Genomic DNA, 25,874 nt, shown 5'->3' on the forward strand with positions numbered 1-25,874 from the left:
CAGAGGACAATTAACTCAATGTATAAAAAGGAACTTAAACATATTGGTGTTGAAAGAAGATATATTGTTGGTAAATTCGTAAAACTGAGCAATATTCCAGCTTTCCTTCAGACTCTGGCACTGAAGACACTGCAAAGGAGTAGTAGTCCATTAGCAAGAAAAGAAGATCTAGAGGAAGTACACCACTTAATGGTACAGTATGTCATACTGAATTACATAATTGGCTGCAAGAGTATAATCAATGCTCATACAGTTACATAATTTTTAAGATTTAAGCCACACAGTACTATCAAATTTAACTACTCCCAATAGGAGCCAGCATCATAAGTCGCAAATTCTCTCCACATACACCAAATCCATTTATGCTGCACTGCTATTTGGAGACCATGTTAAAGATCAAGTATTTTCCTTACCCCTTACAATTTCTTTTTGTCTGAGGGGACATCCCACAATGATTGGTGAAAGGGTGTTGGACTTATTTGGTACTTTAAACAATTTTGAAATCCATAATAGACATTTAACCAGAATTTGTGAGGTCACAAGTCTTAGACCCCGCTTTTCATTACATTTCTTTTATTTTAGCCGCAACATTCACTATCTTTATGTAAGACAGTACTGGTTTTGAAGAAGTGTTATTTGACTTGTCTTTTGAAGTTATGTAGTGGGACAGATGGAATTTGTGTCAGATACCACTGCCACCGCTTTCGTGAAGGTACCTGGCTTCATTAAAGTTACAAAATTACAATCACATTTGCAAATACAGGTGTTAGTGCCATCCATGTTTACGGTGATGCTCTGGCCTAGAAGTGAAATGTTTTCAGAGTAGAAGCAAATGAAGTCATGCAAACTGGTAGTTGTAAGGCTTACAGGTCTTCTTTGGCTCATTGTAAGGTATTCATCTCATCATCTAGATATCCTGTGTCTCTCTCTCTTTTGTGAAACAGTAAGGAGATCTTATTTAAACAGAAAGGTATTCTGAAAAGTTCATACAGATGAAAATTCTGCCGCCAAGTTTGATTGGTCCATGTTGTCTGACTGTTGCCTGCAGCAATTGTGTAACTATATTACTAAGGTTTACACAACACATACCACCAAGGATGTAAAGCCAATATTATGAAAAACTACTACTCACCTATAACGAAGATGTCAAAGCAGCCAGGGACTGTGGCCATGTGAGTGTGAGTGGCGTGAGTTGCATTTGCTTTTGTGTGTGTGTGTGTGTGTGTGTGTGTGTGTGTGTGTGTGTGTGTGTGCTCTGATTCTGATGACGCCTGTTCTTGCCAAAAGCTTAATTTGTTTGACAGCCTTTTTCTTATGCCTCTCTGCAACTCCCCCTCCCCATGAACCATGGACCTTGCCCTTGGTGGGGAGGCTTGCATGCCTCAGCGATACAGATGGCTGTACCGTAGGTGCAACCACAACGGAGGGGTATCTGTTGAGAGGCCAGACAAACGTGTGGTTCCTGAAGAGGGGCAGCAGCCTTTTCAGTAGTTGCAGGGGCAACAGTCTGGATGATTGACTGATCTGGCCTTGTAACACTAACCAAAACAGCCTTGCTGTGCTGGTACTGCGAACGGCTGAAAGCAAGGGGAAACTCAGCCGTAATTTTTCCCAAGGGCATGCAGCTTTACTGTATGATTAAATGATGATGGCTTCCTCTTGGGTAAAATATTCCGGAGGTAAAATAGTCCCCCATTCGGATCTCCTGGTGGGGACTACTCAAGAGGACGTCGTTATCAGGAGAAAGAAAACTGGCGTTCTACAGATCGGAGTGTGGAATGTCAGATACCTTAATCGGGCAGGTAGGTTAGAAAATTTAAAATGGGAAATGGATAGGTTTAAAGTTAGATATAGTGGGAATTAGTGAAGTTCAGTGGCAGGAGGAACAAGACTTTTGGTCAGGTGAATACAGGGTTATAAATACAAAATAAAATAGGGGTAATGCAGGAATAGGTTTAAAAGTGAATTAAAAAATAGGAATGCAGGTAAGCTACTACAAACAGCATAGTGAACGCATTATTCTGGCCAAGATAGACACAAAGCCCATGCCTGCTACAGTAGTACAAGTTTATATGCCAACTAGCTCTGCAGATGACGAAGACATTGAAGAAATGTATGATGAGATAAAAGAAATTATTCAGGTAGTGAAGGGAGACAAAAATTTAATAGTCATGGGTGACTGGAATTCGAGAGTAGGAAAAGGGAGAGAAGGCAACATAGTAGGTGAATATGGATTGGGCGTAAGAAATGAAAGAGGAAGTCATCTGGTAGAATTTTGCAAAGAGCGGAGCTCGTCCGGTCCCAGGTGAGTGCGGCGCTGCACAGTAAAGACACGCTAGACGTAATCGTGCAATCCATCACGGACTCTGTGACTGCCGCGGTCATGGACAAACTGCAAGAGTCTGTCGGGCGCAACAGCACCAAAATCCAGTCTCTTAAAAAGTCCCTGGCCGCACAAGAGAAAAAAGCAGCCGACCTAGAAGCTAAACTGTGTGCGGCCACCGATGAAATTGAGCAGTATCAGCGAAGGAACAGCTTGCACTAGTTCGGGGTAGCTGAAAATGATCGTGGAAACACCGACGACCTGGCCATTAGCCTCGTGCGTGAGAAACTTGGCGTGCAGATCGACGTGGCCGATATTGACAGAAGCCACCGTGTTGGGCGCAGGATACCAGGTGACATGAAACCCAGGCCCATTATAATTAAATTTGTGTCATACCGGAAAAGAGCTGAAGCGTTTGCTCAGAAAAGAAAACTCGCCAAGAGTGGGGTTACCCTGAGGGAAGATCTGACGCGCGAAAGACTAAAAGTTTTGAACACTGCGATCACACAGTTCGGCCTTCAAAATGTATGGACCCAGGGTGGCAAGATCGTAGTCAAGACGGAAGGAGGGAGGAAAGCAGTGACGAACATGTCCGAACTGAAAGACTGAGCGAAATCTCGCGAAACACAAAGTCTCATATTGTATTCTGTCTAATATAAGTTAATTTTTATTCTTTCTTTTCATTTTTTTACGTAAATATTGCTTCATTATTTCTATAAGTACCATAAGTACTCTATTTAAAATCAGTCAATTGTTTCATATAAATATTGCTTCTTTATTTGTCTATCATAAGTGCTCATGTATATTCATATTGTCAGTCAAACGGGAATTAACATTCTCCATTAACAGGAATCTCCTTAAAACCGCCTTTCTATATCTGTTATTTTCATCCTCGTCACTACCACTACAACTACTATTATCTTTTTCGTAAACCACTACTGCCACTTTCCATCTTTCTTTTCGCTCCCTTCTCCGATACCCCAGCTTGTCTTTCAGCTTTAGCCCACAGACGCTTGAGTCAGTCACGACCTTGGACACACCTGTAAATATGTCTTCCCCCGCGAAATCCAGCTTTTGTCCCTCTTCCGGCCAGCAGGTAGACGGAGCGCGCTCGGTCCTACAGGCGGCCACAATGAGACGGACCAGTTCCGGCGGCGGGCTCTTTGTGGCTCACGCGAACGCTCAGTCGCTAACGGCTCACTTCGACAAGTTCTGTGACCTGTTCTGCCAATCACTGTCCAAATTATCCTCGTCTCTGAAACTTGGTTGAAACCAAACATTTCTTCCAACGCTATCCGAATCACTGGTTACTCTCTCCTAAGGGCAGATCGTGAAACACGACGCAGGGATGGTGTGGGTGCCTATGTTCACTCTGATCTGAAACCTACTATACTATGCACATCGGATGCAAAGGGCGAAGGAGAAGCAAAGTTCTTGTTTTTCGAAATAAATACATCAAATCAGAAACTGCTAATTGGAGTAATCTATAAACCTCCAAACGTCGGTGCTATGACCTCCTTTCAGTATGCCCTGTCCTCGCTCGTGACACTGTATGAACACATAATCATTATGGGCGACACAAACATCGACTTGCAGTTAAAATCTCCCTCTGCAGAAAAACTAAGGAGACTGTTCCACTTCAATGATATGAGTTTAACACCACTGCCCCAACTCATCACACGCCACACAGCCATACACTCATAGATATAATAGCAACAAAGCGACCAGATAAAATAATTCGCGCCAATCAGACATCCGCTCCAGGACTCTCTGCTCATGACATGATATTCTTAAGTTACTCAGTGCATACTACCAAAGAAAAATCTCACCTGGGAACCTACAGAAACCTAAAAAATGTTAACCATGACGCTCTTCAAAAGGATTGCTCAGACATCCCTTGGCATGATATAAGCAATGAACCGACTTTAGACGGAAAAATTCGGGAATTATGTCGCAAAATTATTGCACTGTATGATAAACATGCTCCTCAACGCACTGTCAAGGTAAAGAGAGCTCCCGCTCCGTGGCTCACCACTGCATTACGCCAGTTAATGAATAAACGTGATGCTGCACATACGGCCTTCAATCGTAACCCAACTCCCAAGGTGTACGAAGCTTATAGGAAACTCCGAAATAGAACCAAGCAAAGCGTGAGGAATGCCAAAATCAGACATGCCCGCTCTGTCGTATGCGGCATATCAAAACCTGCTGCACTGTGGAAAAAGCTGCACAGTTTCGGTATAGGGAAGCGAAGATCTGACGCTGTTTATCAAGCGTCTGCAGAAGAATTAAATGATATCTTCTCAACAGCTGTAAACTGCCACGCAGCGACAAATTACCAGCCCCAAGATATCAATCTCTCGAGAGACAAGTTTTTCCTAAAACATGTCACTACCGGCACAGAACACAAGGCAATTATAAGAATCTCTTCCGAGGCAGTAGGAAATGATGGAGTGAGCATTGACATGATTAAGAACGTCGTAGACACTATTACTCCAGTTATCACAGACATCTTCAACCTGTCTCTTGTCAGTAGTACATATCCTACTGAGTGGAAGCAAAGTTTGATTCAACCTATACCCAAGACTGACAACCCTAAGTTGCCAGGTGACTACAGGCCGATCAGCACACTACCTGCAATATCTAAAGCCCTAGAATACATTGTCCATGAACAGCTGATGGATTACCTCAAAACTCATAACATCCACGACAAATATCAGTCGGGCTTTCGAAAGCACCATAGTACAGCAACTGCATTAATCAAAGTAACTGATGATATTAAACATGCTATGGACAGACGTGAAGCTACCATCCTAACACTGCTTGACTTTAGCAAGACTTTTGATACAGTTGACTTTGATATATTACTAATTAAAATGAAGCAACTGAATTTCTCAAACAGCGCAATACGCTGGTTCGACAGCTACCTCAAAAACAGAAGTCAACAAGTCATTTGTGGGTCGGAAAAGTCATCATGGAAAAACGTGCGCTCTGGAGTTCCCCAAGGCTCCGTCCTTGGTCCATTACTCTTCTCACTGTACATTAATGATATTTCTTCAGTGATTCACTCCTGCAACTACCATCTATATGCCGACAACATCCAACTGTACATAAGTGCAAGCCGCAAGAACATTGCTGACGCAGTAGCGAGTATGAACACAGATCTTTGCTCTGTTTCTCGATGGGCACAGAACCTAGGTCTGAAACTAAACCCCAAGAAATCCCAGGTCATACTTATATCTCATCCAAAGTTAATCAGTCGGTACTTTTGCGAAACAGTCCCTCAAATACTCCTCAATGGTACCCAACTAACATACCAAAAAACAGTAAAAGACCTTGGAATAATCTTGGATGAACACCTAAACTGGGAAGAACAAACAGTCACAGCTTGCCGGAAATTGCTACCCTCCCTACATGCAATTCAAAAATTTAGAAATATATTTCCAACCCACGTTAAACAAAAATTAGTCCAAACACTAGTCTTGCCTAATCTTTACTACTGTGATGTAGTTCAACACGGCACAAATAGTGAAAATTCGAGATGCCTCAAGCTAGTGATGAATTCTTGCGTTAGATACATATGCAATATATGGTTGTATGATCATATCAGTCCTTCATACTCCCAGCTAGGTTGGATACGCCCACATAAGGCACGCGATCTCCACACAATGTGCTTACTTCATCGATTTCTTAGCCACTGGTGCCCCCAATACTTATCTTCTCACATTAAACACCTATCATCATTCCACAACCGCAATACCAGATTGGATACGTCTAGCACCTTGGCTGTACCTCTACATAACACGAAATCTTTCTCCATATCATTCTCCATCTCAGCCATACGACTATGGAACGCGCTCCCCTGTGATCTGCGTCTTATCTAGAACCACTTAACATTCAAGAGGGAACTCAAGACTTACATATTAGGGGCAGTATAGCCACCATTGTTGTGCCCCTCTCATCTTTTTCTTTCTCCTCTCCATCATAGCTTCGAATTTTACCATTCTATTTCTCTTCCTCTAACCTATCTACCTCTTCTATATCTCTTTCACCCCATTCTATCGTCTTGTCTCTGCTTGATGAGAATAACTCACAAGCTGCAAGAATATAACGAGTAAATTCCCAACTAGCAATAGGACTGACATTCGTAAAAGAAAAATATGTTTACTTTCATATACATAGTCATTACTATTATTATTATTATTATTATTCTTGATTGTTATAATTATTTTTTGATTGTTATAATTATCATTGTACTACTTTTATAATCTCTATTTTTTTCTTTAACAATAATACTGTATAATATGTTATATGTCCTTAATGTTCTGTAGAAACTGAAATTTGTTGAATCTGAGTATGCCTGGTTAGGTGTAAGGAGAGGGCCTGAAGGCCCTAATCTTGCCAGGTAAAGTAAATGCATAAATAAATAAATAACTTAATCATAGCTAACACTTGGTTCAAGAATCATAAAAGAAGGTTGTATACATGGAAGAAGCCTGGAGATACAGGTTTCAGATAGATTATATAAGTGGTAAGACAGAGATTTAGGAACCAGGTTTTAAATTGTAAGACATTTCCAGGGGCAGATGAGGACTCTGACCACAATCTATTGGTTATGAACTGTAGATTAAAACTGAAGAAACTGCAAAAAGGTGGGAATTTAAGGAGATGGGACCTGGATAACCTGACTAAACCAGAGGTTGTACAGAGTTTCAGGTAGAGCATAAGGGAATAATTGACAGGAATGGGGGAAAGAAATACAGTAGAAGAAGAATGGGTAGGACAATATTATGGAAATGGAAGAGGATGTAGATGAAGATGAAATGGGAGATACAACATTCCATTAGAACTAGTGATGGCCTTGGGAGAGCCAGTCCTGACAAAACTCTACCATCTGGTGAGCAAGCGGTATGGGACAGGCGAAATACCCTCAGACTTCACGAAGAATATAAAAATTCCAATCCCAAAGAAAGCAGGTGTTGACAGATGTGAAAATTACCGAACTATCAGTTTAATAAGTCACAGCTGCAAAATACTAACGCAAATTCTTTACAGACGAATGGAAAAACTGGTAGAAGCCGAGATCGGGGAATATCAGTTTGGATTCCATTGAAATGTTGGAACACATGAGGCAATACTGACCTTACGACTTATCTTAGAAGAAAGATTAAGGAAAGGCAAACATACGTTTCTAGCATTTGTAGACTTAGAGAAAGCTTTTGACAATGCTGACTGGAATACTCTCTTTCAAATTCTAAAGGTGGCAGAGGTAAAATACAGGGAGCGAAAGGCTATTTACAATTTGTACAGAAACCAGATGGCATTTATAAGAGTCGAGGGACACGAAAGGAAAGCAGTGTTATTCAATCTGTATATTGAGCAAGCAGTAAAGGAAACAAAAGAAAAATTCCGAGTAGGTATTAAAATCCATGGAGAAGAAATAAAAACTTTGAGGTTTGCCTATGACATTGTAATTCTGTCATAGATGGCAAAGGACTTGGAAGAGCAGTTGAATGTAATGGACAGTGTCTTGAAAGGAGGGTATAAGATGAACATCAACAAAAGCAAAACAAGGATAATGGAATGTAGTCAAATTAAGTCAGCTGATGCTGAGGGAATTAGATTAGGAAATGAGACACTTAAAGTAGTAAAGGAGTTTCGCTATTTGGGGAGCAAAATAACTGATGATGGTCGAAGTAGAGAGGATATCAAATGTAGACTGGCAATGTCAAGAAAAGCATTTCTGAAGAAGAGAAATTTGTTAACATCTAGTATAGATTTAAAAGTCAGGAAGTTGTTTCTGAAAGTATTTGTATGGAATGTAGCCATGTATGGAAGTGAAACATGGACGATACATAGTTTGGACAGGAAGAAAATAGAAGCTTTCGAAATGTGGTGCTACAGAAGAATGCTGAAGATTAGATGGGTAGATCACATAACTAATGAAGAGGTATTGAATAGAACTGGGGAGAAGAGGAGTTTGTGGCACAACTTGACTTGAAGAGGGGATCGGTTCGTAGGACATGTCTGAGGCATCAAGGGATCACCAATTTAGTATTGGAGGGCAGCGTGGAGGGTAAAAATTGTAGAGGGAGACCTAGAGATGAATACACTAAGCAGATTCAGAAGGATGTAGGCTGCAGTACGTACTGGGAGATGAAGAAGCTTGCACAGGATAGAGTAGCATAGAGAGCTGCATCAAACCAGTCCCAGGATTGAAGACCACAACAACAACAACAACAACAACAACAACAACATCTGCAACTCAGCATCTCTGTTATATGGTGAGTAGTAATTTATCCTTTTCATAACATTGTAATTTTTCATCCTGGCTTTTTCATTCTTCAAGGATGTAAAACCTCACTTTAAAATCCTGCCTTAATGTATTCTGGCAGCATTGTTGAATAAAATTTTGAAAATACAAAAGTTGTGGTTTTCCATGGTATGTTATTTACCTCTGTCAAATCATATTTGTCCTCCTCTGTCTGCAGATCTTTCATACCATTTCAATGGTTTCCTTGCAAGATACACAACACCCTTGTTAAAGTTGTGAACATTATGGTGTTTGATTGTAATTTCATAATCTTTTAGTTTTTAGCTAAGCTGCGGTGCTTGGAGGTATCTGGAAATCTATCAGAAGAGTGCTATAATTGTATATACTTGAAAATGATAATCTCAAGACCTGGTTCATACATCATCTTTTTTTTATCTTTCTTACAATGAACACATTTTGACAATTTGAGCAACCATTCACAGAATCACTCATTTTGTATAATTTGTTAGGACTTTGATAGGTGGATCCCTTAATTGCATAAAAAGCTAATAAACAGGCCTGAGGAATCCAAATAGAACTGGGGTGCAGCAGGTGGTCCTGTGATTGTCTACTATCAAATCAGGATCCTTGTTTTCTGAAACTCACAGAATTCCATTGTAATGCACAATGGCGACACTGAAGCATGACAACAACTTCTGGTAACAGAGTAGCAGCTTCTGCTAGAAGTGGTGTTGACCAGCCCCATACTGAGGAATCCAGATACAACAGTGTGTTGCCACAGCTGTGGCATATAGCGAATGTCACTCATTTTGGACAGATGAGCAGCACTCACTTGTTCTCTTTCTATTGTACTACTTCAGTATACTCAGCTCATTTAGTTGTCTTCCATTTTCAGAGGGCCCCTACAACTATGACATTCTTCACTTCTTCTGTTACCAAATATTTAAATGATGACTTACTTCCCACAGCATAACGCCACAGTTATTTAACTCAATGTAACTTTACAGTGCTTTCCAGTCTGTTGAGTGTTGAGGGTGGGGGAGGGGGGGGGGGGGGGCTCACAAACACAGTGAGACAGCTATGTTTGTCCTTATGTGTGTTCTGTTACTACTTGTCAGAAGGTTGTGCGCTGCAACACCATTCCATTCAAACTGTTATCAATACTAAAACATCATGACAGTTCATCACTAACATTTGATAGAGCTTAATTGTCATACACTGTAGTCTTTTGCAAATGGACATTTGTGTACTTGGCGGATTTGTTTCATGGGCATTAGGGCTTGGTCTAATGCACTTTCTGTGCTTAACACCACACCTCTCGATGTTGGAGACATCATGAAAAACTCTAAAGTTTCAAACTTAAACAAGCTCAACAAGCTGAACAGTTCGGCTTACTGAGTTTGTATAAGTTTGAAACTGCTCTGTGAATCTTTATAGCTTCTGATGATATTTCCAGCATCAGGTGATGAAATGTTAGGCACAGATATAGGCCTTGGACTAACATGCACAAAAAATTTACTTACAGCATAGTAATGTTTGGCAAAAAGTTAAATGAATATAAAACTCTATGCACAGGATATATGCCATTTCTTCCTGATAACTATACCACTTGAGGTTGCTAAAAACTACACTTACAATGTAATAAACACCCAACCAACAACACATTCCATGTCACCTCAGTTTTGTTATGCTTTAGTTCTTACACCCAAACCTCCAGGTGTCAGACATGCAGATCGGTACCAAATGTTATACGTCAACAGAGTATCAACCAAAACTCCAATTTAGTTCATACTATGTGCTGTCATCCAGCAGAATGGGCATAAACTTCAATTAAAAGTAACACCAGAACTATGGAGCATAGGAAAAACATAACCGTGATTAACTAAACCATATAGCTTTTGAGGGGAAGTTGGTAGAGCATTAGATCTTCATACCAGTGAACCTGGGTTCATAGCCCAATGATCACAATTTTTTTATTCTATTGTATGTTATGCATGAAAGTGTTATATGAGACTAATAATATTTCTGCACATGTGATGCAATTGTTTTTTTTTTTTTATCCTACTGTTCCAATTGTTTGTATTTACTCTGTGAAACTGTAACTGCACTAGCTGCTCCATCATGAGTGCTGTCTGTTTTGTTGCACATCCGACAGAACACTACACCTGTCTATACACATGTACACTATAGCTTTGCTACTTTCAACTAATGAAGCGAAAGCAGACTGCCAACAGAACATTGCTACAAACACCGAAACATCCTTTCATGTGTCAGGAAAATGTTCTCCCATATGACAGTTTCACGCATAAACAGTTAAAAAATATTGTCATCAGTGGGATTCAAACACAGGACCTTTGGTACAATCATATCATGCTCTACCAACTCACCCACTTGACTTCTATAAAGCAATGAAACACAAATACACTTTTCCTATCCTCTGTCATTCTGGTGTTACTTTTAATTACCATTTACACATGTACTATTGGACAACAGCACATAGCATGAACTGAATCAGTGTTTCGGTTGAGACTTTATTGATATACAACATTTGGTGCTGAGCTGAGTATCTGACATCTGGAGGTTTGGGTGTTATGACAATCATAAGCAACACAGTATGAATACACAAATAGTTTCCCAGGAAAAATGAGTTCTTGATATAAGGCATTTCTCATCATGTTTATCACGTATATTATCTCTCTATGTTTTAGCAGTTATTTACAATTCCACTTTTACAATGTATAGATAGGGTCAGAGCAAACAAACACTGCTCATCACCTGCCTCAAGTGATGCCCAATGTCAATGGAAAATATTGCTTTGCTTTTTAATACAAATGAAACTTCTTTTTTTAAGTTAAATTGTATCCATCCAACAGAGTGCTCTCAAATTAATCTAGTGCTATATATGGTTTAACAATATGTCTCTAGCACATATTAACATATCTGTACACATTTGCTTTGCTAGTCTTCCTTGCCCAACATCCTCTGTCTTGCATGTGTGCCAGTCCATATTGTTTGTCTGCTCCTGTCAGATAGGAGCACTACACACTCACTGCTGGAGTACTGATTATTATTATTGTTTTTCTGTTCATTTTAATCCACACTGTTAAAGCGAGTGCTGTACTTCTCTAGTCTGGAATCACTCTGTCATACATGATCATAAAATTCTAATTTAAAAAGCATTCTGTTTGTAATAAGAAACAAACTAACATTTTCTGTTGACTCTGGTTATTATTCGAAATACATATTAACAACATTTCTTTGGCTGACTCCATTTATACATTGCAACAACAAAATCATAAAAATCTGGCAAAAAAAAAAAAAAAAAATGGTTAGTTGTGTTTTACTATAAGTAATTCCGCATTTATAAATTAGATACAAAACAACATTTCAGCTTACCTTAATCCTTATTTGAGAATTAACGCACTCTCTCAACACAGCCAGAGGCCCTTTCACAGACTCCATTCGTGTTAACACAGTCCGCCCTGGTCGTTTAAATCTTGGTGCTGACACTGGCACTGAAAATATCCTATGTTTAACTTTTATTTTATACTTTAAAACAAATGAGTTTAATGATACCCACAAACTTTTCAATATGATGCCTGCTCTATTCTCACTTTGTATGCAATTAATGTTTTGTGTATTGATGGATTTAATTTTATATAAAAACAAAGATGAGGTGACTTACCGAACGAAAGCGCTGGCAGGTCGATAGACACACAAACAAACACAAACATACACACAAAATTCAAGCTTTCGCAACAAACTGTTGCCTCATCAGGAAAGAGGGAAGGAGGGGGGAAGATGAAAGGAAGTGGGTTTTAAGGGAGAGGGTAAGGAGTCATTCCAATCCCGGGAGCGGAAACACTTACCTTAGGGGGAAAAAAGGACAGGTATACACTCGCACACACGCACATATCCATCCACACATACAGACACAAGCAGACATGGCTCCACACCACCATTGCTGTTCATTTCAAACATGTCAGCCGTGGAATCAGTTGTGTTGCCACTGTTCCAGTGTTTAACTTCTGGAGAATGTTTTCCATTAAGTTCTGGTACACTGAAGATGGAATTTCTTCCCATTTAACTAAAGCATGGCTCCTGAATTTTTGAACAAAATGGTTTGGCATGCAGTAATGCTCTAGTTCATGTCAAAAATGTTTGACAGGGATCAAGTCACACTTTGAACGGTCCAGTCTTGAAGGTCTGGCCTCCACCCCTCCCCATCCCCCAATTTCCTTTTAACAAAGATACAATAAAAATTACTTCTTGGAGAAGCTTATCTAATGTGTCAAGGATTAACACAGCGTGGAAAGCGTGCTATATGTTAATTTCTATTCTTAAATACGTGCATTCAGTTTATGATAACTCACACAAATGGTACAAAGCCAAACCATGAAACTTCTCCATTTTAGCTGCGGCAAATTTATTCTCTAATAAAGGAAAACGATATCTGTATTGTGATAATTGACATTACACTTTCAAAGTGTGGTGGTCAATATCAGTTAATTACTTAGGGATAGCAAAGCGATATAGGAATTTAGAGCTTTCCTGATGTTTTCATTTCCCTTTAGCACCTCTCTGATTGTTATGGCATAAAGTCAGTGCCAGCACACCAGTTGGGAACAGGAGAGAAGAGAAGGCTGTGAGAAGAGGTCAGCCAATGACATGCTGACCGACCCACTTCCAGGACAACAACACGACAGCAGCGGGCCCTATGTGAAGAGGACATAAGTGCCGCACCCGACTGGTGGCGCGGCCCACTTCAATAGCAGCTTCAATATTAGCAACTTGAATAGCAGCTTCTACATTAGGCACTTCGATAACAGCGTCAACGATAGCCACTTAATTAGGAATCTCTATGTAGCATAGACTTGTGTTTCTGTATTCTGAAGATGACTGTAGGATTGTAATTTTCTTTTGTGATAAAACTCATAAATATGAGTTGTTTTTTTGTCTAGCGAACCGAGTATGCAGGCTTCCTAGGCACTAAAACATTGACGCCAAGGACGGACAAATAACACTGGTGGTGAGATGAACGAATAACATAGTGACAATCTGTTAACGTACGGGCCCCGAGCAACCACCTGCCACAGATTTTGTTTTGTCATGAGCTTTTGTGTTTTGCTTGTGCCTTAACTCTACCTTGTCTTTTCTTTGCAGGGGTGTGTATACATGTTTTAACAGTGTGTTTTATAATGCTTTTTCTATTCAATGTTTTCAGATGGGCGATGCAGAAATTTTCTCAGCTTGTGTACTTATTTTTATTGCTTGCATTGTCTGTTTATTGCATTTGCCTATTCCAAAATGAGCAACCCACCTCTCTCACACCCGGCACAGGTGCCTCAGTTGCAAGCAATAGATGCAACGCAGCTAACACAGAAGTCTCAGTTTCAGGCGCAGCTTATTGCAACCCTTCTCAATACGTTAGAGCAGTTACTCACAAACCAGCAAAGAACGCTGCACAGCATGTAACAACTGTAGCTCCAAGTGCCATACCGCCTTTTCGCCAGTTTAACAAAAAATAAGAGGAATGGCTCAAGTGGTTGCAACAGTAGGAAGCCCACATCATTGCTCACAGAGTGTCAGGTACTGTGAAACTGCATTACTTTTTGTCAATGGTAGGAAGTGCAGCCTTTCGCCTCATTCAGAAATTATTCCTAAATGCCACTTCCAGTAAACTTTCTTATGATCAGGTTGTAGGTTCACTAACTAACTATTATGAGCAACAAGTGAATGGAGTGGCAGCTAGGTACCAATTCTTTCATTGCAAGAAAAGGTCAGAACAAACTTATCGCGAGTGGGTACAGATTTGCATTATATTCAGACATTATGTTGCATGACGTGATCATGTATAATGCAACTGATGTCAAACTTACAGAACACATTTTGCAATAGTCAGATCCATCATTTCAACATGTAGTGCAAATTCTAGATCAGTCTGATTCAGGTGCTGTAGCAGCCGATAAATCTGAGCAGCCACCAATTTGTCGGGAGGAGTTGTCCCTTGCTCACGACCAGCCCAGTAGACAGCAACAGCATGCGCATGCCAAGCCATGTAAATACTTCTCTAAACAGGTGGCTACATCAGTGAATAGAATGAAGTCATGCCCTCAGTGCTATTCACAGCACAAATGCCAAGATTACCTGTCCAAACAAGCACAGTGTTACGCTTGTGGCAAGAAAGGTCACACAAATATCCATACTTCTGCAACGGAACAAACATAAGAATTCTGCACACTCTCAAAAATCTAGTCACAAGGCCCATGTAATCAATGCAGTGTATTCAAAGACTGCAGGTAGCATTAGCAAACCTAGCAAGCAAACAGTTTCTTCAGTGGTACGCCAGTCCAACAAACTTTTTGTTCGTTTGCATCTTAGTGAAAAACGTGTGAAATTTCAGTTGGACATGGGTGCCTCTGTTACATTGCTGAATCGTAACACATATGAACTGCTAGGCTCCCCACTCCTGTCTAAAACTTGCATGCACCTGATGGCTTATAATGGCCAAGACATTCCCGTTCTCGGAAAATGTAATTTGCCTGCCATGTATCACTCACATACATGAACTGTAACTTTCACTATGCTTCAATCATGTGATTGTGAGAATATATTTGGCCTTGATTTGTTTGGCTTTCAAATTCAGGACAATGTCTTGTCAGTGACTGCATTAAATGCCAAAGACAGAGTAGCTAGCTTGCTGAAAGAATTCCCTAAACTCTTTTCTGAAGGTTTAGGCAAGGCTAACAATTATGTTGCATATATTACTATGAAAGACAATGATCAGCCGAAATTTTGCCGAGCCAGAACTGTTCCCATTGCATTATGGGAAAAAGTGGCTGCTGAACTTTAAGAATTGCAGGATAACAAAGCTATTGCACCCATACAAGCCAGTCAATAGGCAAGTGCATTGGTTTTGCTCCCTAAACCTTCAGGTTGCATTCACCTCTGTGTTTACATTAAGCCTACAGTCACCCCACAGACTGCGTGTTATCTCATGCAGGACTAACGTATAGACTGGACAAGTGCGATTTTTTAAAACCTGAGTTGCAGTATCTTGGTCATGTCATAAACAGTCAAGGTGTACATCCTCTTCAGTCACATTTGTTAGCCATAGGTGACATGCCAGTTCCTCACAATGTCACAGAATTGCAGTCAGTCTTAGGGAAAATTAACTATTGTATTTGGTTCATACCAAATGCTGCACGAATTGCAGTTCCATTGCATTGCTCGTGTCACAAGAACGTCTCCTTTGTTTGAACAGATGGGTGCCAAGAATCTTTTCAAAAACTTAAATATGCATTGCTCAGTGATTGATGCTTGGTTCACTTTTATCCTGACAAAGCAGTTGTGTTGCAAGTTGACGCTTACTCTTACAGAATCGGTGCAGTGCTTTCACATAAATTTGGTGATAAAGACAGGCCTATTGCTTTCGCATCAAAAGTGTTGTCCAAAGCTCAGTGTAACTATTCACAAATAGAGAAAGATGCCTTGGCTATTGTGTATGGTGTCACCAAATTCCACTACTATTTGTACAGCAGAAAATTCTACTTAGTAACGGATCACAAGCCATTGCAGTCCTTGCTTCATCCGATGAAGCCGGTTCCTATACGAACTGCTCAAAAATTGCAAAGATGGGTTTGGTCTTGTCTCAATACCAGTACAAGATTGTGTATTGTCCGACAGCTCAACATGGTAATGTGGATGCACTTCCCCGTCTTCTGATTGCCCCTGAGACAGACTTTGACGCTTCTGCTGCATCTTGTTGTCACATCGATGCACATGATTCTTAATTGCTTCAATCTTTTCCACTGAACTATAGGATTTGGCCTCACTCATCGCCTAGCATAAAGAACTCTGTAGTGCGCCAATACTTTGTATGTCAACATAGCCTCACGATGCAGTAAGGTGCGATTCTTGTTGAAAATGACAGTGGACAGTCACGTGTGTTGATTTCCACAGCTTTGCAAAAAAGAAGTGTTGCAGTTACATCACCTAGGACAACTGGAGGATTGTTCATACAAAACAGTTAGTGTGTCAACACTGTATTTGGCAAGGTAAGGACACCCACATAGAACAGATGACGTCACAATACTGAACATGTGCGGACAACCAGTCCGCTCGTCACAAAAATTCTCTGCTTGGCCTAAGTCACAATCGCCATGGCAAAGTGTGCACACAGACTTTGTGGAACTTTTTTGGAACATCTGTTGGTTAATTGTGGTAGACTCTTATAGCAAGTTTCATTTTGCTGTGTCATTGAACTTGACAAGGTCACGTAGTATGGTTCAGGTGCTGTCCTCGAAGGTTTGCCTGAAGTCATAGTGTCAGACAACAGTCCTCAGTTCACGGTACAAGAATTGGGAACATTCTGTGACTGCAATGGCATACAGCATCTAAGTGGTGCACCATTCCATCCACAGTGAAATGGCAAAGTGGAACATTTTGTCAGAACCTTCAAGCAGCAAATGGTCAAACTTTGGACCACACACACACACACACACACACACACACACACACACACCATGGATCAGGCATTGCAATTGTTTCTCGCCTCCTATCGTTCACATTCACGAGATGGACCATCGCCAGTGGAATTGCTACACGGCCGATGCCATCAGACGGACGCTGTTCCACCCCCGCCCCCCCGGGCATCTGGAGCCGAAGGAAGGCCACAAGCATCACTTCACGCTACATGATATTGTGTTTTTCAGGGTTTTAACGGCGGTTGACAGTGGGCATGAGGTGAGATCCTTCATCAACTTGATGCACGCATGTATCTCAGTTCAGGCCCAGGTGGATTTCAGTGCCGCCATCACAATCAAATTCGCCACTGTCATGTGCACAGTGATCCTTCTGTATCTCTTCCCCCGGATTCATGCATCCCGAGGACAGTGTGGTCACAGCAGCTGCTAGAGGGTGTCATCACGACACTGTGGGGTGACTTCATGGAAACTGAGCCTTCGCCTCCTCTGTCTCCTCTCATCCTACCAATGGACCTGGATCCATCCACGCTGCAGCAGCCAATGCCTTCTACATATTGGTATGGGCCTCAGGAGGCAGATGCATACCCTTCTGGGCATTTTCCAGGGGTGTTTCCACCAGAGCGAAGGCTGGATGGCACAGTATGACTGGAAGTCTGACGTCCCATGCAGACACAGCTTCCAGCCCATCAAAGTGTCCACACTCCTCCTTCCCCCTCCCCCCCCCCCCCTCTCATGCTCCATATATGACGACGGTCCGTCACTTTGGGGATGGAGGAATGTTATGATGTAAAGTCAGCACTGGCACGCCAGTACAGAATGAAAGAGAAGAGAAGACTGTGAGAAGAGGTCAGCCAATCGCACGCTGACTGGCCCCCTTCCAGGACAACAATGCAACAGCAGCAGCCCCTATGTGAAGAAGACACAAGCTGTGTGCCTAACTGGTGGTGGCCCACTTCAATAGCAGCTTCAAGATTAGCAACTTCGATAGCAGCTTCTACGTTCGTAGGCACTTCAGTAGTAGCGTCAATGATAGCCACTTCGTTAGTTATCTCTACGCAGCACAGACTTGTGTTTCTCTATTCTGAGGAAGACTTTATTTTGTATGTCGCCCTTTGATTGTGACACATTTACCAAAGTTAAGTATTGTAATTTTCTTGTTGTAATAAAACTCATGAATATGAGTTGCTTGTTTGATTGATTGTCTAGTGAACTGAGTATGCAGGCTTCCTAGACACAACACTGATGTAAAGCCCTAGCTTGTGGGCTACTATAATCATGTCACAATTGGACAAATTACATTCTCCCCATTGATTCTTTACAATAGAAAATATGACCCTAGTACATTGATCTGTGATATCTTATTTAAATATCCTCATATGTGTACCCTGACATCACATACAGTGCACAGTTCATAATTTCTCCTCTCTTCCTGCTCCATTCTATTTCTCTCTTTAATGAAAAGTTAAAAGTTAACTATCTTTATGTATCAAAGCAATTTTTATTAAATCTGGGCAAACTGTTTTATGAGTCAGTTAACTTGGGAAGTAAAACATTGATTTTCTTGTTTGGATGTTACACCATCAACTTCAGCTCACAGAAATGAATCTGTCAACTGTCTTTTCAACAAATATTCCTCCGTTTTCAACTGCACTGAGTCGAAGAAAATGAAAACAAGTGAATAAGTTAACACAAATGACAAACTAAGCAAATTGTTACCAAATGCAAAACAATAACTGCCAATATTTTCTCAAAATCAGGTACTGCGTACATGTAATAAGTTTAGAAATTACATATATTAACTTACTCTGATGAGGTAAAAATTTCCGTTCCCCTGATGTAGAAGGCTCTGTTTCTTTTGGTACCTGAAAGAATTCACAATGTCAAGTAGCGTATATTAAGTTTTGGCATGTCAAATTTTGCTTATGAACTTTTGCAAACTCCGATCTGGTCCTCACTCAACTACATTAAAGTTCAATAACTTACAAAAAGGTTACTTTATGTGTTTACCATAAGTAAGTAAAAATTAACATACATAAACTATACAAAAGGTGAATTATCTTCTCCTTCAGCTTTCATCAAGTACAGGATATGGTCTAATATGCAACAGGGTTAATATTTCCTGGTCAATGGGGAGGGATGGAGATCCATACCCATAGCAAGATGGATGGAGGGGTATGCCATGATGAGCTTGAAAAGCATGCTCAGTTGACTCTCAGCTTCTGGAATGTGTGCATCACATGTGAAGTGAAAGTACATTTAACACTTGCATTGGCAGCCAAGACACAGCAGACCATCAAATCAGGTGTTAAACTAAACAAATCTCCCATGGAGACTTTGAGTATGATCCACAAGGTTTACAAGAATGTTGTCACATTCAGAACACTTGTTTCTGAGTGCATAAAAGACTCAATGGTAGCTAGAAAGATGCCAGAGAAAAGTAATGAAATGGATGTTCTACACTGACTCAAAAGAATGAAAATTTGGGCAATAAGTGAGACTTTTTGAACCGTATTTTTTCATAATCATAGGAGCAAACTCAGTGAAATTCATTCTGCATTCAATAGCAACAGATGCTTTGCAAAAGTGGAGGGTTGGTGCTGGTTTTGTTAAATGAGCACAAGGAACATTCTCTGACAATTTCTTGCCAACTGTTGGAATGTTCAGAGACTAATCCAAATCTTTTAGAGAGAAAGGTAACTGATGATAAATTAAAATTTTCAAGTATGCTCCACAGACAAAGGTAAAATGCTGAGTGGGATACAAATGTTTGTCATAGACCAAATAGGCCACATGACCAAATCAATAACTGAGATGATGATCACTGGCTTCTTTGACATAAAAAGTGTCATCCACAAAAAATGTGATTTTTGAAAATCACTGATACCTGAATGCTGAAACATGACAAGGCACCCAATCACACATAGTTAACTGTGAGAGAGGCAGTGGTTTAACACAGTACATTAATACGGCCACAACAATGTGAAAATCCAACTTTGGCTTTTTCCCATCAACATCTTTTTGCTCCTTGGACCAAAATGAGCCTGAAAGGACACTGTGTCTGGAGTAATTGAGGTGGTCAAAACAATTTTGATACAGTGCCTGAGCCGCTTTGTGATTACTGACACCGAGGAGATGGATGAAGACCCAAAAAGGTTCTACAGCAGTGTACTGATGCTGGAAATTCATGCATGGAGAACATTAAAGCATTGTACAAACATCTTTAATTAATTAATTTTTACTTCAGTATCGTTATATCTGGACCAAACCTGAACAACATTAATATCATCCCTATTTTATCAGACTAGCAATGTAAAGTTGCATACAATCTTATCCAGAGTGTGATGAAGCAAGCTGGGATATTTTTACTTCCACTCTTGTTCTGCCATCAGCCTCCTTAAAATTTATTTTTTCATTTTTGAATTAATTACCATTAACATACTTGAGTATAATCTGGATTTTCACAAAAGAGAAAGGGTGGCCCTCAGTTTTAAATAATATAGCACCAGATCTCATTTTGTGCTTAATTTAATGTATGTAATTGATTTTTTAATTTATTTTGACTATTACTAGTTAATATTTTTGTTATAGGGCGAAATCAGTAATTGGCTCGTACCTTAATTTCTATTGTTGACTTATATACAAATACAAATTCTGTCTAATTATAAACATTTGGAGGAACAACTAATAGTATTGTTAAAAGATCTATTTGACTATATTCAAACACATGTTAGCAAAGCCAGCCATTAATTAATTCCAAAGTAATTAACAGTTTTGTCAGAATTATTGTTTGTGTAATGTTATCTGTTAATTTCATCATTTAAACAAATAATTCAGCCTAACTCTTGTAGCAGAAGAAACTTAAAAAGATGGAATTTTTTGATGTATTCAGTTAATTTAACAAGTTAAGTTTTAATCATAATTTCTGTAAATTTAACTTTGAACAATGTGTAGTTTCAGCACCTATTATTGTTAGGATATATAAAGGCACAATTTTTGGTCCTGAAACAGTCAGTCCACAGCCATGTTTCAGAGGAGACCTGTGTTGGTTAGAACAACAATGCTTCAACTTAACTGTGAAATAACTGTTACAAAATTAGGGTGTGTGTTAAAACAATGACAGTGTCTGCTCCATCTGTACCTTTCTATTGTTCAAGAAGTGTGAACTTTGTGGTTGGGGTTTTAATGCTCATAGATGTTCAATAGTACACTATTGTAACAGTGCGTGGAGGTTTGCCTGCAAACTATTAATGAGGCTTATAGAAAGTTAAAACAATAGTGCACTGGCCATATATAACTGTGTATTATTGAGAGGTTGTGAACAGTGAAAGTAAACTACTGTGAAATGCAACTGTGCATCAGTCGGCTACATCATTTACAGTAGACAGTACTGCACTTCCACCCTCTATTTTTTCAGCCAGTATCACAATGAAGTATGTCGACACCGAGGACAATCAACGAAGAAATAAAGTAGGCAAACCATCACAAGAGTTTATTACAACATACCAAATTTTCTATGTCTTCCAGTTTTGACAAGCCACATCAATATTATCACTGTACTGACAAATTTATTAAGTTTGAAAAAAGTCAAATTTGCCAAATGTGTATAAGTGAACAGGAATCTGCATATTTCATCATACTCCTCAAGTAGTACAAGAGAACCAGAAAATACAATACAGACTTTTACAGACAGTATTTACAACATTCATGATTTTAATTATATGGGCACAAAAAAGTGTCTTAGACTATATACTAATGTCCGCATAGCTAAAATCGCCTACGTAATACTAGAAAAATAAATTTAAATAGCCTATGTAATACTAGAAAAATAAATTTATTTGTAGAAACAACAGAACACCTGAATTTGATATGTCAAGTCCATTTATATTTGATATGTGGAGGTACATAATTTTGTGTTTTAGAAACTTAATGAATTAAGATAAAATACAAGTAACTGAAAATGGGGAAAGTAAAAATTCAATTTCTTCTTAAAATTAGCAAATTCTAAAAATCACTGTTGCTGTGTCATATTTGCTACACATAGTGCAATGTTTTGCACTTTCATTGTTGTTGTCGTCTTACAGTCCAAAGATCGATTTGATGTAACTCTCAATATTAGTCTATCCTACGCAAACCTCTTCATCTTTGCCTAACTACTCCAATGTTCATCCTTTTGAAATTGCTCACTGTAATCAAGCCTTGGGATCTCTCTTTACAATGTTTACCTCCACCCTCACCCCCTCACCTCCCTTCATTCCCGAACTGGCCATTTCCACAATGTCTCAAATGTGTCCTACCAACTCAAGCCTACTTTTAGCCAAAATGTAGCATAAAACTCTTTCCTCCTCAATTTGATTTAGTGTCTCTTTATTAGTTATCCAATCGACCCATACATTCATCAGCATACTTCTACAGCACTACATTTCAAAAGTTCCGGCTTTCTCTCGTCAGAACTGTTCACTGCCCATGATTGATTTCCATACACGGCTATACTCCAGACAAATGCCTCCAGAGAAGACTTTCTAACAATTAAGTTTATATTTGATGTTAACAAATTCTCCTTTTCAGAATTGCTTTTCGTGATATTGTTAGTTTGTGTTTTATGTCCTGTCTACTTCAGCCATCATCATTTATTTTTCTACCCAAGTAATAAAATTCATCTACTATTTTTAGTCTCTCATTTCTTAATCTAATTTCCTTTGCACTACCTCATTTAATTTGATTACATTCAATTATCCTTGTTTTACTTTTCATGATATTTAACATGTAACTGCTTTCCAAGATACTATCCATTGTGTTCAAATGTTCTTTCAGATCCTTTGCCTTCTCTGACATTCGGTCAGGGGCCAATCTCAAGCTTTTTATTTCTCCTTGGTTACTTGTAACTGCAGTCTGGTTTCTGTAGAAATTGTGAATAACCTTTCATTCTCTCTGTTTTATCCCAGCCACCTCAGAATTTTGAAGAGTGCTTTCCAGTCAACATTGTCAAAAGCAAGTCAGCAAATCCTATAAATGTAAGTTTGCCTTTCTTCACTCTTATCTTCTAAGACAAGTCATAGCATCAGTATGTGTTTTTATGTTTCTCTAGAAACTAAGTAGATCTCTACCGAAGGTCAGTTTCTACAGGTTTCTCCATTCTTCTATTAATAATTTATGTCAGTATTTTGCAAACATAATTTATATTTCTTCCACCTTTCAGCTTATACTTCCTGCTTAGTACTGGATTTCCATAAGAACTCTTAGTATTCATACATGTGCTTCTTTAATCTCCAAAGACTTCTTTAATTTTCCTATACGCAGTACCTAGCTTTCCCACAGTCATGCATGCTTCTACAGCTGTGTATTTCTCCTCTAGCCATTCCTGCTTTGCCATTTTGCACTTTCTGGTAGTCTCATTTTTAGACTCATATATTCCCTTTTGCCTGCCTCACTTTGGATTACATAAATCTATGTGTAGGTACAGATATTTTCTTTTTATTTGCAACTTTAATTCTAAACAATAACTGAATGTTACATTCAATAGTAGTAGACACCTACCAGCCGCTGTGGCCGACGGTTCTAGGCACTTCAGTCCAGAACCGCGCTGCTGCTACAGTCGCAGGTTCGAATCCTGCCTTGGGCATGGATGTGTGTGATGTCCTTAGGTTAGTTAGGTTTAAGTACTTCTAAGTCTAGGGGACTGATGACCTCAGATGTTAAGTCCCATAGTGCTCAGAGCCGTTTGAACCATTTGAAGTAGACACCTGTGAAACTAGATGCTCACAATCAATGTAATAATGTCACGTAGAAGAAGGTGTAATTAGATGAATGACGAACACTAACTTCACTTAAAAAAGGTTTATTCAGCACATGCACATACAAGAGTGCAGAACAAACTGCCTCCAGCCAGAACAAATACAGTATATATACAGCTACAGATCATTCCAGCACAAAGATTCTTGACATTTGTGGATACTTCTAGAATGTACTCGAAACAAATATAGAAATTAAAATGATGAATGAGGTTTTCTCACGATCAGCCTCATCTACTTCGATTTGCCAGTATCCCGAGTACATGTTCATGGCTGAGAAAAACTTAGCCCCCTTCAGACAATCTAGTGTATCATCAATTTGTGGAAGAGGGTAAACGTCCTTTTTAGTTATCCTATTAAGCTTCCTGCAATCAACACAAAAGCACCAACTGCCATCCTTCTTCCTGACGAGGACCACTCGTGACGACCATGGGCTCTGCAAAATCTGATTGACGTCATTCTTCATCATTTTCTCTACCTCATTGCGAATTATTTGACATTCCGTTGCTGGAAAAGCTCTCTGTATTATTGGTTGATGGTCTCCAGTGCTAATCCAGAGCTTCACCATTGATTTGTCGAATTTGCTCTTGACCTGTGGATTGAAGCATTCAGAGAACTCTTGAAGAATGGCAAGTAGCTTCTTCTGTTGTTCCTTAGTGATGTCTGGTGAGAGTCAACCTAGAAGATCTTGTCTCATAGTGGTAGCGCTAATTTCGCCCCCAGACTCAGCATGGGAGGTGTCTATGATGCTCAGGTGTTCTTCAATTAACGGCTCAGCGTTTGCTACGCACATGCGTCTTGGAAGGATCTGTGGTTCTTGGCGACACAATTCAACGAATCCGTTCTTAAACGAGATGACAGAGGCTGGCATGACCAAGCTATTCTTCAGTGGTATGCTTCTCTTACATTCCACTACAAGATCCATGGGCTGATGCATGGCATGACACATGAAAGGTACCTTTCTACAGCTGACCGCAGGAATGATCACTTCATCCAGCACACATAGTCTCGGATGCGCATCTTCCTGTCCACAGTATCTCATCTCATCTAGCATAATCTTTAAGTGATCACAATCTATAATTGCCTGAGAAGTTTTCAAACAGTCCCATAATGTCATGACTACACTCTCGGAAGACGATGAATTCTAAGGGCTGTGTATGGCCACTTATACCCACAGGAATGGTACATCTTCCTGTAGGTTTTATATATTTCCCATTAGCCACCTTCAGCAGAGATGTTTTGCTGTCAACGAATACGGTTTTCTGTGACTGGCGATGGTACTTCTCCGAAATGACTGAATATGATGCTTCAGAGTCCGCAAGGGCTTGGGCTGGTCAGCCATCCATGAGGATATCGATGTAGTTTCCTATCATTTTTGTAGTGATCAACGGCAGAGGATTTTTCTCTTCAGCAGCCTCACCTCCAAGGAAAGGTTGCACCCTTTAGTTTTCCATGCTGCAGTGGCTAGGTGATAGGCTGGAGCTCCTAAATGACGATGGAGACCTCGATCGGACTTTTGGGGAGTGTCCTCTCCAGCAGCTAGCTTGCGGCAATGGTGACCTACGTCGTCCTGCACCCACATCTTCTTGTTCATCTTCATCGCTCCGGAGTTGGCGTCAGCTAAGATCGGTCTGCTGTCTTCTGGTGCGGGCATCATCAAATATCCGCCACCTTTCTTGACTACAGCGCACCACATGTCCTGGTCGTCCACAGTGGAAACATACTGGTTGGTTATCCTGGGTCCTCCAGACGTCAGTCTTCCTTGGTGCCCAAACAGGTTCCTCATGCAGCATTGTAGGAAGGTAACTCCACCCGAGTCTCAAGTTTTTCACCATTTTAAAGGGAAATGAAGGATGAGAGACTGGCTTCAATGTGGGTTCCACTTCCTCCCTTATGACCTCTTGAAGTGTCTCGGTTTTTTGCTCGCCTTGCAATCCAAGTGCTTTCTGAACTTCCTCTCTCACTATATGATGAACTACACTTGTGAAATCAGTTGCTTCCTC

The 25,874-nt window shown here is 40.0% G+C and overlaps 1 protein-coding gene across 2 annotated transcripts in view; it reads right to left on the reverse strand.

Annotated features, from left to right (window-relative positions):
- LOC124776927 (U7 snRNA-associated Sm-like protein LSm11) overlaps positions 1 to 25,874 on the reverse strand; it is a 129,082-nt gene that overhangs the window by 42,310 nt on the left and 60,898 nt on the right. For both annotated transcript variants that reach the window (XM_047252147.1, XM_047252146.1), the window contains exons 2-3: positions 18,888 to 18,945; positions 11,994 to 12,112 (exon numbers count right to left, since the gene is read on the reverse strand). In XM_047252147.1, coding sequence (XP_047108103.1) covers positions 11,994 to 12,112; positions 18,888 to 18,945 — 177 coding nt within the window. The remainder of the gene's footprint in view (positions 1 to 11,993; positions 12,113 to 18,887; positions 18,946 to 25,874) is intronic.

This window comes from Schistocerca piceifrons, chromosome 2 (assembly GCF_021461385.2).
Source record: "Schistocerca piceifrons isolate TAMUIC-IGC-003096 chromosome 2, iqSchPice1.1, whole genome shotgun sequence".
NCBI lineage: Eukaryota > Metazoa > Arthropoda > Insecta > Orthoptera > Acrididae > Schistocerca > Schistocerca piceifrons.